This window comes from Cloeon dipterum, chromosome 4 (genome assembly GCF_949628265.1).
Source record: "Cloeon dipterum chromosome 4, ieCloDipt1.1, whole genome shotgun sequence".
Taxonomy (NCBI): domain Eukaryota; kingdom Metazoa; phylum Arthropoda; class Insecta; order Ephemeroptera; family Baetidae; genus Cloeon; species Cloeon dipterum.
In genome coordinates this window covers 9,550,935-9,566,214 of record NC_088789.1, presented here as the reverse complement: position 1 = coordinate 9,566,214, position 15,280 = coordinate 9,550,935, and the positions used below count along the sequence as shown (strand labels likewise).

The following is a 15,280-nucleotide window of genomic DNA, read 5'->3' as shown; positions in this document are numbered from 1 at the left end:
TTTCCTTTCCAAAACTTCCACCTGACATGATTGTTGACTGACTCATATTAGCCTGAGAGTAAACTCAGCAGTAACTATGTATAATCAAACCCCAACCCAGAAAATTAACAATTTCTAGATTTTAGACCCCGAATTAACAAAGGGATAAAAGAATACAATTATTTTGATCAAATGATTCCAAAACTACATAGTCGCAGTTGTTTGTGCTCACAAAGTGTCGAACACGCTCTACTGAGTTCCACACGATCTCCTGTGTGGCTCTGTGAATCGCATCCGAGGAAGTATCAAATTCGCAGAAAAAAAACCGAACACGCCGAGCTGGTGCTGAAGGTGCGTGGCGGATAAGAATTGACATTGAGAACGTTCGCTCGCATTGTTCCGTTCGTTGCATTGTTCTTACTTACTTGGGCCGCCCCACCCATGGGCTAACTCTTTTACGAGCGGTATTCCGAAAATTCCACCACGTTGCTCCACCTGCGACGTGACTTGGCCGTTACCAAGTACCGACACAGTGCAAACTTCACTTATTAGCATTCGAGGCGAGTGCATCGCGCGAATTCGACACACGCGTAAATTAATTAGCTCAAAGTAGGTGAGCGAACAACATGCCGCTAAGCACCAGGCGCTTGAAGGATATTGTGACGGACTCCCTTGTCAATGTGAGTGTTATTTGCATCAATTTCATGAGGACAGAATTCGAATCTTGTGACTTCAGATGTTAACCGCATTAATTTTCTATCCATTTTAACGAATTTCATGTTGGCCTTGTATTAGAAAACTCAGTAATTCATCTACATAACTGAAATTTGCGGTTAACGACGTGTCAGAAAAGCGTTAGTTTTACGAGTTTAAGCGGCTCGTGTTAAAAATCGTTTTATTTCTTTGCGGCACTCAGTGGCCATTTCCTTTCTCGCGTTTCTCGCAGAGAAATCCTGGGACGGAATTTTTACGAGAGTAACTACATGATTTTCGCGTTAATACCGATTGGGGCCTACTTTCCACGCGTGCCGCCTGCTAATTTCTGTGTATCGATGCGCTGGCGAAGGAGAAAAAGCGCTCTCTCTGAAAACGATTTTAATTTCGAACCGACGCTCTGCATCTGGCGAGAGGTCACTCGACACTTTCGACGGAAACTCGTGTCGGTGATTGTATTTCTAAACCCTCTGCCAGTGGAGCTATACCGCTAGGAGCAGATGCTGCAGAGAAGTTTGTTGGCCAGTGCACTTCTTAAGTTCATTAAGTCGGTCGGAACAATAGGCACTATTGATTTATGTTGACTAGCACACAGTTCACCGCACGAGTCCCAAGGCTGCGCTGGAGAGAGAAAAAAACTAATTCCAAGTGTCACTTGCCTATAGCACCACTTCCTCGACGAGATAAAGTGAAAGATAAATATTAAAATAGTACATCGAATGAGCGAGAAATGAAGAAAACTAATCAAGTAGAAAATTACTCAACTTTATTGCTTTCCATTAGCTCGTTATGGAGTTGTTTGAATTAGAAGTTGCCATTTAAGTTTTACAACTTTCTCAGCTGCAAATTCCCAAAATGGCATGCGTGATTAGAGAGTAAAAAATATTTCTCAAGGTCACGCTTCTATACTACTAATATTCAAATATAGCCACTTAGCGGCCTCTATCGATAAGCTTTAATACAGTATTGAATAAAGAATGCTCTTTTGCCTTTCTTAGTTTTCCTTAATTAAACACTATTGATTGCGAAATATTTTAATGCAACTTTTCAATGTTTTAACAATGTTATAATTGCAACGCAAGTAGACTATTATTAAAAAAATGAAAAAAATCACATTACTGATTGTTAGAACATTATCATAGTGGAAAGAGCCCAGACTTACATCTTTTTCATCTACATGGTATAAATACATTTTACAGTTATTCCCGCTCTGTTATATATCTGAAATACAACAAGTTTTTATGTTTCCTGGGCCCTAACTCCAGCTAATAAATCACCAGAACCGAAGCTCGGAGCCACAAAACACCACTCTATCATTGAGTTTGATACCAAACACCTCTAAAAAAGCGGAGTGAGAGGAGAAAAAATCGCGCGTAGGCAACTAAATGCGCCTCGAGCCGGTTCGTGAACCAGGATACTGCCTGCGCTCATCCTTGCTGAACTTTACTATCCCGAAACGAACAATCAACCGTCGCAGTGACATTTGCGATACGACACCGCAAATAAATTATTGCCAGCTTGGTGTCTTTATCGGTGCGATTTGGCTCGGGAATGACAGCTCGCCGGGACGAAAGTGAAAAAGCCGCAGCGACGAGAGAGACGAAAACGCAAGCGGCTTGTTTCCGGGTAGTCTCACTCGGAATGCTTGCTTAAAATACCAAACTCATTACACTCCGCCACGCAAATTACATTATTTCGTGGGGGAGGCGATTGTCTGACGAGGGGGATGGGGAGGTGACGGCTGGCATTTTCATTGACTGGCGTGTGCACTTTGTAAGAAAGGGAGGCAATGTGACGCACACGGCACATGCTCCATTTTTTGTGCAGGGCGGATTCAAGGGTAATTAATTTACGTGCCGAACATGAATTGTGTTGACATTTATTGCAGTTGTGGCATGCAGCCCGTTGTAATTGCTCCTGCTGACAGATAGTAAGGAGAGGAGTGAAAAGGAATTTGCAACTCGTGCTTTTTTGTTTTTTACACATATTTCAAAGGAAATGAGGAATGTATAAGAACATATTCAGGAGAAAAAAACATACTTCAATTTTGTGGTCCCAAATTTTAAAGGTTTCATTACAAGTCACAAAGTCATCCAAGCGATGAATTTAGTGCTATATACATAAACAACTTTTCATTTGAAGCAGCTTCGCCAGCTTCGATCATTTTCTGGTTGGGTGATTTTGATGCTCTGTATCTCAAGAAAGAAATCATTTCAATTTAGAACTTTTATAATAGTCTGATTTCAAGTACCTCCCATGTGTGATCATGCTATACTTTTCTACAGTTCAGCAGTAAAATAATAACCTATAATAGCGACAACATTGACGCACTTGTTCTTAACGTATTATATTTATCTTGTCATTAACGAATGGGCATTTCCACAAGGAAATTTTACTCTTACGTCTGTCTATCTTAAAACGAAACGGGTTTCCTGCAAGCAGCAGTTTATAAACAGAAAGGCGACATTTTCAAGCAGTACTGCCGCAGCAGATGCAATGTGCGTCATTGCCGGCAGTTGAAAATAGCTAGCTGGCGTGTATCCTCCAGAGGCTGGCTGCTGCTCGCGCGGTTTGCGAATAAACGATTTCATGTGAACCAGACGCAGAATCCCCGATTTGACTGGAATCGGCAGCAACGCACCGATCTCATGCAGTGCCCATTGTGTGCTGCTCGCGCAATTGAACTCGCTCCCTAAGAAGTTTGTACGTGATCACAATGATGAACAAATAATAAGTGGCGTGCCGTTGACGGCTAAATTGTCGGCCAAATTGCAGCTGGAATTCGAGCGGCGTGGAATTTCGCTCTCGTGATTATTGCCACTCCGACGCGTGATGCCTGGAGAGGAATGCGTGGAAAATTTGTGTATGGATGCATCCACTCTGCTTTCCCTTTCGCCGCGAAGGAAGTATTAGGGATTTAAATGATTTTCTCGTGGTCCATTTGGCCTGCAAACTAAATCAGCACAACGCGCAATCTAACGCGATGGGAAATTCAATGTTTCGCACATCTTTGCTTGAACAAGCGTCAATATTATTTTTTCAACACGGAATATCGAGCAATTGAAATTATTTGTAAGACCAAATAATGTGGCTTTGCACGTTTTGATCCAAAATCATTTTAAAGGAGGCCATTTTCGTGCGATTTGATAGGCTGACCGATCACGAACAATGGTCCATCCGCCGCCGCAGCCTCCTTTCGTCGACTCACAATGTGGAGTAAGAAAAAAAGCACTCACTTTGCTGGCAAGCAGAGAGTGAGTGAGCGAGGAAAAAATTCTCCACGATTCCGAACACAAAGGGAATAATAACGAAATTTAAACGAGAGAAGCGCGGAGACAAAAGCAGTCTGGCCGCAAACGAGTTTTGGTACAATCGCGCGCGGCCAGTGATGTTGACACCGCGTTTTTCGAAGGTCGCCACGCACAAGTGAATCGCCGTCGCCGCCTTTTCATTTACAAGCCAGCGTGGGCGAGATCAACCGGCTGTTATTTCTCACAGCGACGCCAGCCAGCCAGCAGCTTCAAACCCAACTATAGGTTCTGCAAGCTGCAGCAAACCGGAGATTTCTGCTTCTCAGCCATCGATCCGCCGTTCATTTGAGCCCTTTGAATACCAAATTAGCGAGCTGCTTCTACCGATGCTATTTTAGGCTTATTATCACGCGGGCAGCTCTCTGGTGCGAGGCCTTGTGCAAATCAATATTAATGAAAAAAAAACTCCCGTCAGAACGAGGGACTCAGTCAGCGTAGCTGGATTTGTGAACCGATGACGTCACTCAATTGAGTACGGTGGCTAGAAATTGTGTAACCACGCCGCGCTGAGTCACCCCGGAAAATCGAAATCGCGGGAGTGGCTGCCGTAAAACTGGCGAGCAATGCGTCTGAAGTGGTGCCTTAAAAATTCGTTGTCTCTCAATGGTTACTCAAGTAATCGGTGCTATGAAATGGCTGTGAAAAACCAAAACACCAAAATAGCTTCACTTGTAATGCGAAAATTGCCTCATGTGTGAAGAAACGTCTTGACGGATCCCTTTCGTCTGCTCACATAGTTTGGTATCAAGTAGCGAATCTTCTAAGGGTAAATTTAGCGCCTCTCCTCTCCGCAAAACCACTTGACCAAACTTAGAAACGTCGAGCGGAAAGCAACCCTTTACATAAATACCAACACTAGACCAATTAAACTTAACAACTTCATAAGGTCTGCGCTGGTATAACTTTTGGCAGACAATGCCATGCTCGCGGCTGAATGGAGCCGCGTGACGTCACGGAGTGCGCACCGCAGCATCCCTTTGGAGCACCCACGATGACTCACCAACTCGCAACTCACCCCTAGATTTCTCGCAACACGCACGTCCATAAATTCTCACGCAAGCACTTTTGCTTGGAAAAGCGGCGGTGGCTTTTCTTCCAATTTCCTCGAACCGGTTCTGCACGGAAACGACGAGTTAATAAAAATCTCAACATGAGCAACTGCTTTAGATAAGTTGGCACCGCGAGGCACAAACGTTGTCGTTGCAGCCGTATGCGAGATTTAATTGATTTTCCCCTCTGCCGGCTTTCGTGCAACTTGAATGATGATTTGAACCTCGGCGCCGACACGATTCTCTCGCTATTACTCAAATATAAATATGGCACTGCGATATTGCTGGCGCATGATATATTAGTGCCCGCGCGTATCGTTTGTATTCAAATTTTGCCGGTCTAATAATTAACATTTGACTTAGGATGCAAAGCGCCTTCCGAAGGATATAAGAATCTGGTCTTATTGATGAAAGAGAAAATCGCGTCTTTGGGCGTCGTGGGATTTAAGCTGTATGCAAATTTAGTGCGTGCAAATCGTTTTGTTTTCTTCTGTTAGCCCTCAAGACAATATGAAACTTAAGATACATGCGTAATATTTGGACCTTTCCTGAATTTAAATATGTGTGTTCTTGCATTATATATAAGATTTCTGACACCCCTTTCAGTGTACGTACACAAATAATCGGAAAAATACATTTTAGGCAGTTTAAAATGGTCTTTATAGAGGGCAGCATAATTTCATGTGTGCTCACACTAAAATTGAGAAAAATTTAACATAGAAAATAATACTTCTAGTAAACATGCAGAATTCCTTTGAGAAAATAGGACTGTATGTGTATTTATAAGTTGCATTAGTATTGAGATTTTCTCATTGCAAGACTGTCTTAATTTATAGAACGAAGCTGCTTTAAAAATAAAAATTTAACTCAGGTCCTCCCATTTTATTTTTCATTGCTGCAGGTGCGTTCACAATCGAGTGTTACAACATGTTGTTTAAAAGTTTCGTAAGTTTGTTACAAGTAAATGAATATGAAGTTTCAGTTCCTTCGCCTATTTCATCACATTTGCAACGGGAGCTGCTCGAACATATAAAATGAACAATGCTGTGTCCTGTGCAAATAGAGCTTTAGCAATTTGCCCTTTACATGGCAGCTATAAATAGATGGCTCCATACACGAGCTCGAATCACGAACGCTGGCAAGAAAAGGCCGCTCGTCTGGATCGATACCAAACAAATCCAAAACATTTTCTCGGTGACACTCTTTGTTTTGCTTTTGTCGTGCGAAATCACTTGGCCAGAGGGATTTAATCACGGTAGCTGTAATCGTTGCAAAGGTTAGCGCCCGTAGGCCTGACTTGCTACACGCCGCCAGACCCTGAGGCAGGTTGGCATAGCAAAGCGCATTCCATCGTGCAGTCGCTCCTAACTGTTCTTGCCGAGGGAAGGGGGCACCAGCAGCCGCCAAATTGCGATTGCCTCATTGTGGCTTGGGTGAACGAACAGCGATTTGCATGCTGCTTTATCACTTAATTGCAGGCCGACCGTGAAAAGTCGGAAAAAGCGCTCAAAATAATGCGTCAGTGGGCGATTATGTATAGCTTCTAGGCCCGCTGCATTTTGCTTCGTCTACGTCTTATCAAACCTAGAAACCTAGTTTGATGACCACTGCAAGGAGAAGAGGACCGCCAAAATCCCTACCGAAGCAATTATCGCACCAGGTTGTTTCTTTCGTCGACTAGATTCTTATACTGCAATAAAGTCTCTAGACACGGATGTGCTGATCGGGCGTTTCGCTATTGTAATTCATTCAAATTCATAACTAGGGAAAACCAATGGCATGTAATTTTCAGATATGAGATCAAGATTGCCGCTGTCAATTGACCTCGATAATTTGGTCCAGATTTACATAAATTGGACTCTAATGATAATATTTAAGAGCGCCAATTTGTGTCCAATGACCAGAAATTCAATTTTCTTTCTATCTAACGTCACCGTCTTCCAACACACCTTCGAATTTCGCGTTGAATAGCAAGATGTTTGGCCCATTGTGCTTGGAGTTGAATGGTTCCAAATTGGCTTGATTGTGTGCATTCTTGGGTGAACGAGGCCCTCAAATGCAATACAACAACAAAAAGCACGAGCCAAAACCCACATTTTTCTGCCAGCACATCCTCTTTGAAAGGAACTCTTTCCTGCCGCTCACATGTGCTGGAGTGTGTAAAATGGAATGATAGCGAGTTCCTCGAAACTTAATTCTCCCTTTCGTGGAGACTTGCGTTTGTAATTATAAGGACAGAGTTCGGCTACTCCTCCCTTGCTCTTTTAGTTTTTCGTCCAGAGAGCAAATTGGCAGTTAGCTTGTGCGACGGCTGGTTTGGCCAACGCCCCGTTTGTCCAAAAATAAATAGCGCGCGCACACACACTGCCAGGGATGCGAAAAGCATATTAATCATGAGGGAGAACAATAAATGAGTGTGGCAAAAATCAATCTCAATAATAAAATATCACGCCCATCAAGCCTAACACCGAAAAATACTCTGCGGCTGCCACCCAGGTGTAGAAAGCATTTATATGTTTCGTTTCAAATCAACAATCGGTGAAATAATTAATAAAAGCGAGCAAAATTAATTTCCAGTCTTATCAATAAACTCATAAACAAAATTTTAATGAAACACTAAATGCATATTTTGTGTTTGGCTGACACATCATTTTTAAGTAAATTGAACCAGTTTTTTAATAACTACAGCAATTCTTCCAATTCAGACCTCCCTGGTTTCCGTAAGTCAATCAAACTTATGACGAGCATTGCTCATCTAATTGCTATGTTGGGTGCTGCCACTGACGACAGTTCCAAAGGAGGATCAATTTAGGGCCGCGCTGGTAAAAATAGAGCACGGGTCTCACGAATTGCCTCGCGCTAATAAGGCACATGTGCACTTCTGCTTGTTTGTTCGTCAGCTGCTGCATTCAGCAGTGGTAAAATTAAAACAAAGAAGGACCACAGGCACCCTTATTAGGCGGCGACACTCTCGATGTTAATCGCCGCTCAAATTAGCCAGCAACCAAATGCGAGGGAGGCTTTTTCTATAATCCTTCCCTCTCACCTGTCCTTTGATCCGACCGGACGATTAAGTCGGAATAGCAGGCACTGTGCACTTCGTCCAATCCAAATTTAGACCGGTTAATTGCTTGAGTGGATTTTGGTGTTGTTGTTGGCGACCGGCTCCCTTGAGGAATGAATACTGGTCTATTTTGAATCGATCGAATCTTGAAACTAGAAGTGGATCAATTTTGGGACGGCAAGAACGCGCTTTGGTACAAATCTCCAGAGAAAGCGTCTTTAATTTACAACTCGGGCTATAAACAGAATTGATTCCGACAAGCGGCACATTTAGCCGCACTTAATTAAAATTAAATTGACCACAAATACAAGGAAATTACGGTGGGATTTATTAAATTAACTAAACTGTTGAAAAAAGTGTACATCTCCGTTTCTCCTCTCGAGAGGAATTATAAATAATCCTCCTGGTGCGTGTTTCTTGCTCGCTGCAGAGCATCCACATCCTCTGGTCTTGACCTTTTTAATCATCGGCCGCCATAAAGTTCAGCCGCTGAGCAAGCAGAGCATACAAACTTCTCTGCATACCTACATACACTATTGCATGAAGTAGTGTTCTTTCTATAAATTCGCAGCTTGTTTCTTGGTTTGCGCAGTGAACTCACGAGGGAGCGAGCCAAAAAACGTTGTGCATCGAATTGGTAGTGCGGTGCTTGTTATTTTCACCTTAATTAAGGAAGCCCTGGGTAATGGGGTAGAGACGAAGCTGTCATAATATTCCGTTGAGTAAACTTGCTTCTGAAGTGTGTACACAGCATTAGAAAAGAAAACAAAAGCTGTGTGCTTTACTTCCAAGCTCACATTCCGTGGCGTCGCGCACGAGAATTTAACTCAGCTGGAAAAATTGTTTTCACGTGAATTGAGACTGACTTGTTCGTGTAGAAACTGTTCTGAAGCTTACCCGTTCAGAGAAGGCACACGTAATTAGGAAATTTTGGTCTCATTTGAAAAAATATCTGCACGCTTGCGATTTGAGTTCATCTTGTTCATTTTTATTTTAATTTGTGCTTAGTAAGAGAGACATCATTATAAAAAAACAACTTGCGACGTGCTGGGGTCTTTCCGCAATCCCTCACACAAAATGCCAATATTGTAGCGATAAAACGAGGGTTCGCTTTAAAAGGGTCAAGCAAACTGAAAGCAGCTAAATCACGCATAGTCTAAAAAATGGTGTGCAGGCATTTGCATTATTTGCAGGCCCAACAATTCTTAGCAGTATGTGTGTGCTCAGCCGTACTTTGAATTTTACTACATTTCTTGGCTTCTTGCCAGCAAAAAATTTGAGGCCATTTAATTGGCACCGATTTCGCGTCGCTATATCACGGTGTTAAAGTAGTCTTCCTGGACATCAATTTGGATTCAGTGTTGTCTGAATGAAGGATAATCATAATTAAGCGTGGTCTGATTTTTCGCACGGTTTGCTCCTAAAGAAAGTGTGGTTTTCGCAAGAGGCCCGATTCATCATTAGCCGATGAGGAAGCGGCGAAGCGCCACATGCTGCTCGCACATTGTCGCGCTTGTTGCATAAATTCTAACGACTTACTGCAGAGAAAGAAATCTCTCCTCCAGGCGAACGCGTATTATTCATCTGCAGCGATAATTGACTTCCTGATGCGCGTGGGCTGACGCCAGTACAATCACATGCTCAAGCAGCAGCGGCAGTATTTCCTCCCCGAGACGAGAAGCTGCAAGAGAATGTACACCGTGTAGAGGCGCGTGCACTGAGAGTGGTGAACAGAACAGTGGTCGCGAGCGCTCGGCTCGTCCGTCGCTCCCGTCGCTCGGCAGTTGCGCCGCTGCTTTGACTGCGGCACCATGTCGACCACCGAGGACATTCCTTATTGGCTCTATTCGCTGCGCAAACCTTGTGTAAGTTGAAGACGGGCTTTAGTGTTAGTGCAGTGCCTAAAGGAGTACTCTTGCTGCAAAAAAATTCAACGCCGCAGCAGCCGTTTGATGCAATTTTGCGGCCGCCGGCGAGCTAAGTGAGCAGCAACAGGATACGCAGGAAATGGGCGGAGAACGTCTACGGTGGATCGGTTTGCCTTTGTGTCTAATTTTTTCGTCATGTTTTCTTAATTTGCCCTCGCGTGGGAACAGGAATAATTTAAAGTTGTGGACCGTTTAAACAGCACCAATTATGCTGCAAATGAACTTTCCCTCTTTGAAAATGATTCGCATTTTAATTGATTACTCCACGAGGTAGTCAACCTTGAGTTAACTAGCTCCATTTAACTAATTTGTAAATATAAACTGCGCTTAAGCTTTGTCTATCATGGAAGACCCTCTGCCCATTTGCCGCGGCGATCTATTGAGCTTATAGCTCGATGGGCTTTTATTTTTGTGTTCAATCGGCCAATAACCAAATAATTTATCGACGAATCGTAGGCGGCAAGGTTAATTGAGTCAATAAATCATCAAGCCGCTATATTCCGCTGGCACTCAAATTAAATTATCGCCTGCCATTAAGCGTCGTGTTGGACGTCGTGTCCGTGCAATAAAGAGATCTCGCCCGACGCGAAATCTGGGGCCTCTCGTCCGCTTAATTGGGACTGATTGTAGTTGAACTCATCCAATTTGGACAACCAGCGACTGTGTTTGAGTTGCTGCGCCACACTTGATACAAGTACTCCTGGTCTAGTCAGCTCAAGAATAGACTGATGCGTCTATTACACAATGAAATTTTGACACTCAAAAACATGTCGAGAGTACGCTGCTCGGAAATATTCTTACAAAACAATTTGAAATTTTGACGCACAAGCAACATACAATAAAGTTGACATTAACATCAAAGATATATTTCAAAATGTTTATTTTTTCAAATACTGTTAACAATCAAGCATTTTGGCCTGCTCTGACTAGCAAACCTCTAATTGTTGAATTTAATTTGATACAAGACGGTTCCGTTTTATTGAAAAAAATTCCTTCTGATGATGAAACAAATATAAAGAGCTCTTTTGTGGTTTCGCCTGCACTTCAAACTTTTTGCAGAGTCATCGAATTCTGTGCGGCCATTTAAAGCAGAGATGCGTTATACTTTGAATGCATCACTTTTATCACACCACTCTCCCTTTTCTCCGCGGCAACAAAAGCACTTCTGCTCGTCCCACGCCCAGCTTTGACGCGGCACGCTGAGACCAAACCAATAAAGTGCTTCTCGATCAGCCGTAGGTGACCGTGATTAATCTGCTCACTTTCGTTCGCTGTCCCTGCTCGCAGCTGTGCAGTTTAGGCGTATTTTTCACCGCCGCGAAGGAATTTTTTAATTTTTTTCCTCGAAACTCCAACCAGCGATGTCACGTCTGTGCTGCAAAATGGGAAAAATAACAGACGCTTTTGCTGTAGCACGACTTCTTCCTCCGCATGCAATAACTCGTTTTCGCTTGGAACAAATTAATGCCTGCTTGAGGTGCATGTGGCGTTTTGAAGTGGCTGCAGAGACGCTCTGCACCTATTTGCTCTCGTCCTGAGAAACCAAAGAGACGTCTGCTCCATCGCTTTTTGTTGTGCAAACTCGAGTTGAGCATGTGAGGCATGTATAATATAGCAAACGCGCGCGCGAGGGAATGAGTCATAAATGGAGCACTAAAAAATCGGTTGATGTTAAAATTTCAGCTTTTATGATCATTTTTTAATTTAGAGAAATTTAACAGCCCAGGGCTGAAGATAAACCAGAATTAAACCTTTCTATAACGATTAAAATTTGATTGTAAAGCGCCTCAACAATTTGAGATGGTTGATCTCGGGTAATTAAGTTGTAAATTTTGCACTTATGACCTAAAATCTGCAGAATTCCGTATCAGCCCGATTTTTGTATCCATTTAGTCGCGCTTATCTCTATGTATGCTTTCTTGTCACAAGGTTTCATCACAAATAATCCGCATGCATGCATGGCTCCCTTTACTCACACTCAATGATAATTTCATCGTTGATCGCCAAGGATGGAAGATTATGTTTCAGCTCCAATTTTATCGTATAAACAAACACGTCACGTGAAATAACAGATCGTGGCGTATATGAGGAGGAGCGGCCGAAACCAAGGAAATAGGGGAAAGCACCTGGAGCCATTTCACACTAAATTACATAATTACGGCAGAGAGACAAAGAGAGAGAGAGAGAGAGAGAGAGAGAGAGAGAGAGAGAGAGAGAGAATATCTTTTTTTACTTTGGATCTGATTACGCTTTGTCCAGAAGCGCTTTTTTGTTTCGTTTTTCTTTGCCTTTGTTTTTGCTAGAAGACGGCTGTCTCGAGCTGTAGCCGCTTTTTATGGCTCAGGGATCTCAATTGTGCTAACGTCAAAGAACCAAAATTGAGTAAACCTCCCAATTTATTTACACTACTCCTATTTACATTTTGTGTTGATTGCGCGTCAAAAAATCATTTGGGTTTAGTGTCAATAATCGCAAACAATAATATAAATATTATTATACAAATACCTCAATAAGGAAATGATAATTATTCCAAAAAAATGGCAGAATATATTTTCAATATAGAAGATTCCCCATTTCAGTTTCCAAAGTCGAGAGCAAAAAGTAACTCATAATAACTGTATACGACAGACACTTTTTACTAACGCACGCCTACCGTTTGAAGCTTACAATCAGACGAAGACTACCACAAATTGGCCAGGAAATCAGCAAACAGGTGCATCTTGAAGGAAAGTCGTAAATACCTTGAGCTCACCGCCAGGGTTTATTGGCCTTTCGGCGAAAATTGCACCTCGAGCCAGAACAAAGGCGCGATGAAAGCACCAAGCAGCTGTTTCGCGGCTTGCAGACGCAGGTCAGTTGCCAAATTTCCACGGCCGCTTGACCTTGTTTTCGGCGTCCCAGCTCGCCGGTCATTGTGCGTCCATCTCTCAGACAGACCTCACATGACGCTATTCATCATAGACAATGAAAGCCGTGATTGCCAGTTGAAATCCACTTGGGCAAGGGCATCTGGTTCTGTTAAAAGTCTATATATGCCACCGACCGTGGGATCAAACGGGGTGATCTCCGACGCTTGGGAAGCTAGCGAGGAAAATCTTTAATTCGCCGTCTGCTGATGGGATGCACTCTGAAGTTTACGCAATTTCACGCTGAATTAGGCGGATGGAGTCATTAGCTTTCCGAATGCGAAGCGAAATGAGAGAAAAGCGTTTCAAGTGGTGAGAATATTGAGTTTCTGCGTAGTTGTGCGTAAAAGGTGTTATTTTGGAGAGCCATATGATAATCATCTCGAGTATTTTTCCTTGACTAGAGATTGGCGTGTAACCCAACTCATGCAACTTGCAACTAAGCTGGAACTTTGTTTGCCCAACTTATGGTAGTACATATTCTTGGCGTTATAATATTAAGCCGCTCAAACCAAATCACATTGCCGAAAAGAACCCTTTCCGAGCTAGTTCTGTTGACTGGAAGCCATAAAAATAAATTTCAACCCCATTCCGTTTGCGGCATCAACATGCACGAACTGCGAGCACACAAGCGAGCATGAATATCCGCATTTTAAGCAGATGCGAAGTTTATAGGGTTGAAATTTATATACGACGCGCTGGCTGCAAACAAAGCGGCGTACACATTGTGAGCTTGGAACAACACAAACAGATACATGCTAAATTCGGAAAGCGAGCCGAGGGACTTTAAGTACACGGCAGGCGTGTACTTTTAATCGACCATTGAACCGTGCAGTTGCATGTTGGCCTGCACCAAATAACCGCAAGTCACGTGAGAGCTGCCCCACATATAAACGCCGTTTTCATTCATTCAAAACAAAAGAACGGGAGACACTTTGGCGCTGAATAAAACGTGAGCATAATCAGCCACTGGGTGATAAATTAAACGGCTCATTAGCCTGTCTCTCGCTGGTGAAGACCCAATTTGAAAGTACAATCGCTGGGTTCGTTTTCGCCGGCACTTTCGATGGTAACTTGGCCGCATGCATGTCTTGGCCGTGAACACGAAGTCTGTTTCTTGTGTCGCTCAGTATGCCAGATTTATTTTCTCTGATGAATTTTCATGAAGTGCATTACTTTTGCGCTCGACAGTCGAGAGCAAAATTGATTATGGATTAAGGCAGCAGGTTTTCTTGGTCATCGATTTCGTTTTTGCTGGCAGCTAGTGAGTGAATGGAGAAGGGGTGGCTTCGCTGAATGAAAGTTGTTGGCTGAAAATATGAAAATTTTTCCTGTCCTTAATTCAAGCGCTAAAATATAGTTCTTGAACATGATCGATTGATGTATACTAATAAACATCGAACATTGTGCGATTTACAAGACAAAAATACTTTCGCTGTTTGTAAAAAAAAACACTTAAACAACCTATCCTCTTGATCCTAAAAAAATTAAACTTAAATGTGAAACACTTTACCACTGAATCATCCGATCCCCGAAGAAAAATATTTTTATTATTTATCATATACGGATATAACTGTTAATAGATATCTGAATCATAAATATCGTTTTTAAACAATTTTTATCTGCAGCGTTAAGTACTGCGTATGCACGAAAGAACCACAATAAGAAAATTGATGGCTTCTTATACAACGGGCAGGTTTTTGTGAGAGCACAAATCTATTTCGTATTCAATAAATGGGCCACTAAAGGCTTAGTATTGAATCAACTTATCAATCAATCTTGAGCGATTCTAAAAATAGACCAGCTTACGGGCTGTTTTTGTTTCCAAGTGTGCAACCAAGAGTCACGGGCGGCCTGCGGAATTGGCCAATAGCGAAACAGACGCTTTTCATCACGCGCTGGATTATAAACCAAATCGAGCTGACCCAACCCGAGGGGTGTTTACAAACACAAGGCAGCCGGCGCGAGTCTTCTTATAACCCACTTCCTTTTGCCGGACGCCGCTCTCTCGTTAATACGGCCTGCTACGCACGATATTATTATTCCGGCTGATTATCATCTGATACAAATGAAGCCTAATCACGAATAAGTAGCCGCCCGTGCCCCATATTGCTTCTTGATGGGATGCCAAGTCAATCAAATACATTTTCTACGCATTATTTCGTGCCGCTGCTGGAATCGATTCCTTTCCTGCTCGCTAGCGGTATATAGTTTTTATCTAATCAGTCGACTACAAACAAGAAGAAATGCCTCCTATCGTTCAGAGTAATCGAGCATCAAGTCAGCGCAAACATGGTGGAAGCCTATTCCCCGCTGACGATGCGTGTGA

At 42.8% G+C, this 15,280-nt stretch overlaps 1 protein-coding gene across 6 annotated transcripts in view; it reads left to right on the top strand.

The window, feature by feature from the left end:
* Positions 1-15,280, top strand: part of Cip4 (formin-binding protein 1-like Cip4) — a 34,571-nt gene that overhangs the window by 7,124 nt on the left and 12,167 nt on the right. For 2 of the 6 annotated variants that reach the window (XM_065488654.1, XM_065488648.1), the window contains exon 1: positions 9,848-9,982. The exons of 2 other annotated variants lie outside the window; for them this stretch is intronic. In XM_065488654.1, the coding sequence (XP_065344726.1) occupies positions 9,929-9,982 (54 nt within the window). In that variant the 5' untranslated portion in view covers positions 9,848-9,928. Of the gene's footprint in view, positions 1-9,846; positions 9,983-15,280 lie in introns of those variants that run through there. 2 more of the 6 variants (XM_065488649.1, XM_065488653.1) reach the window with 2 other exon arrangements.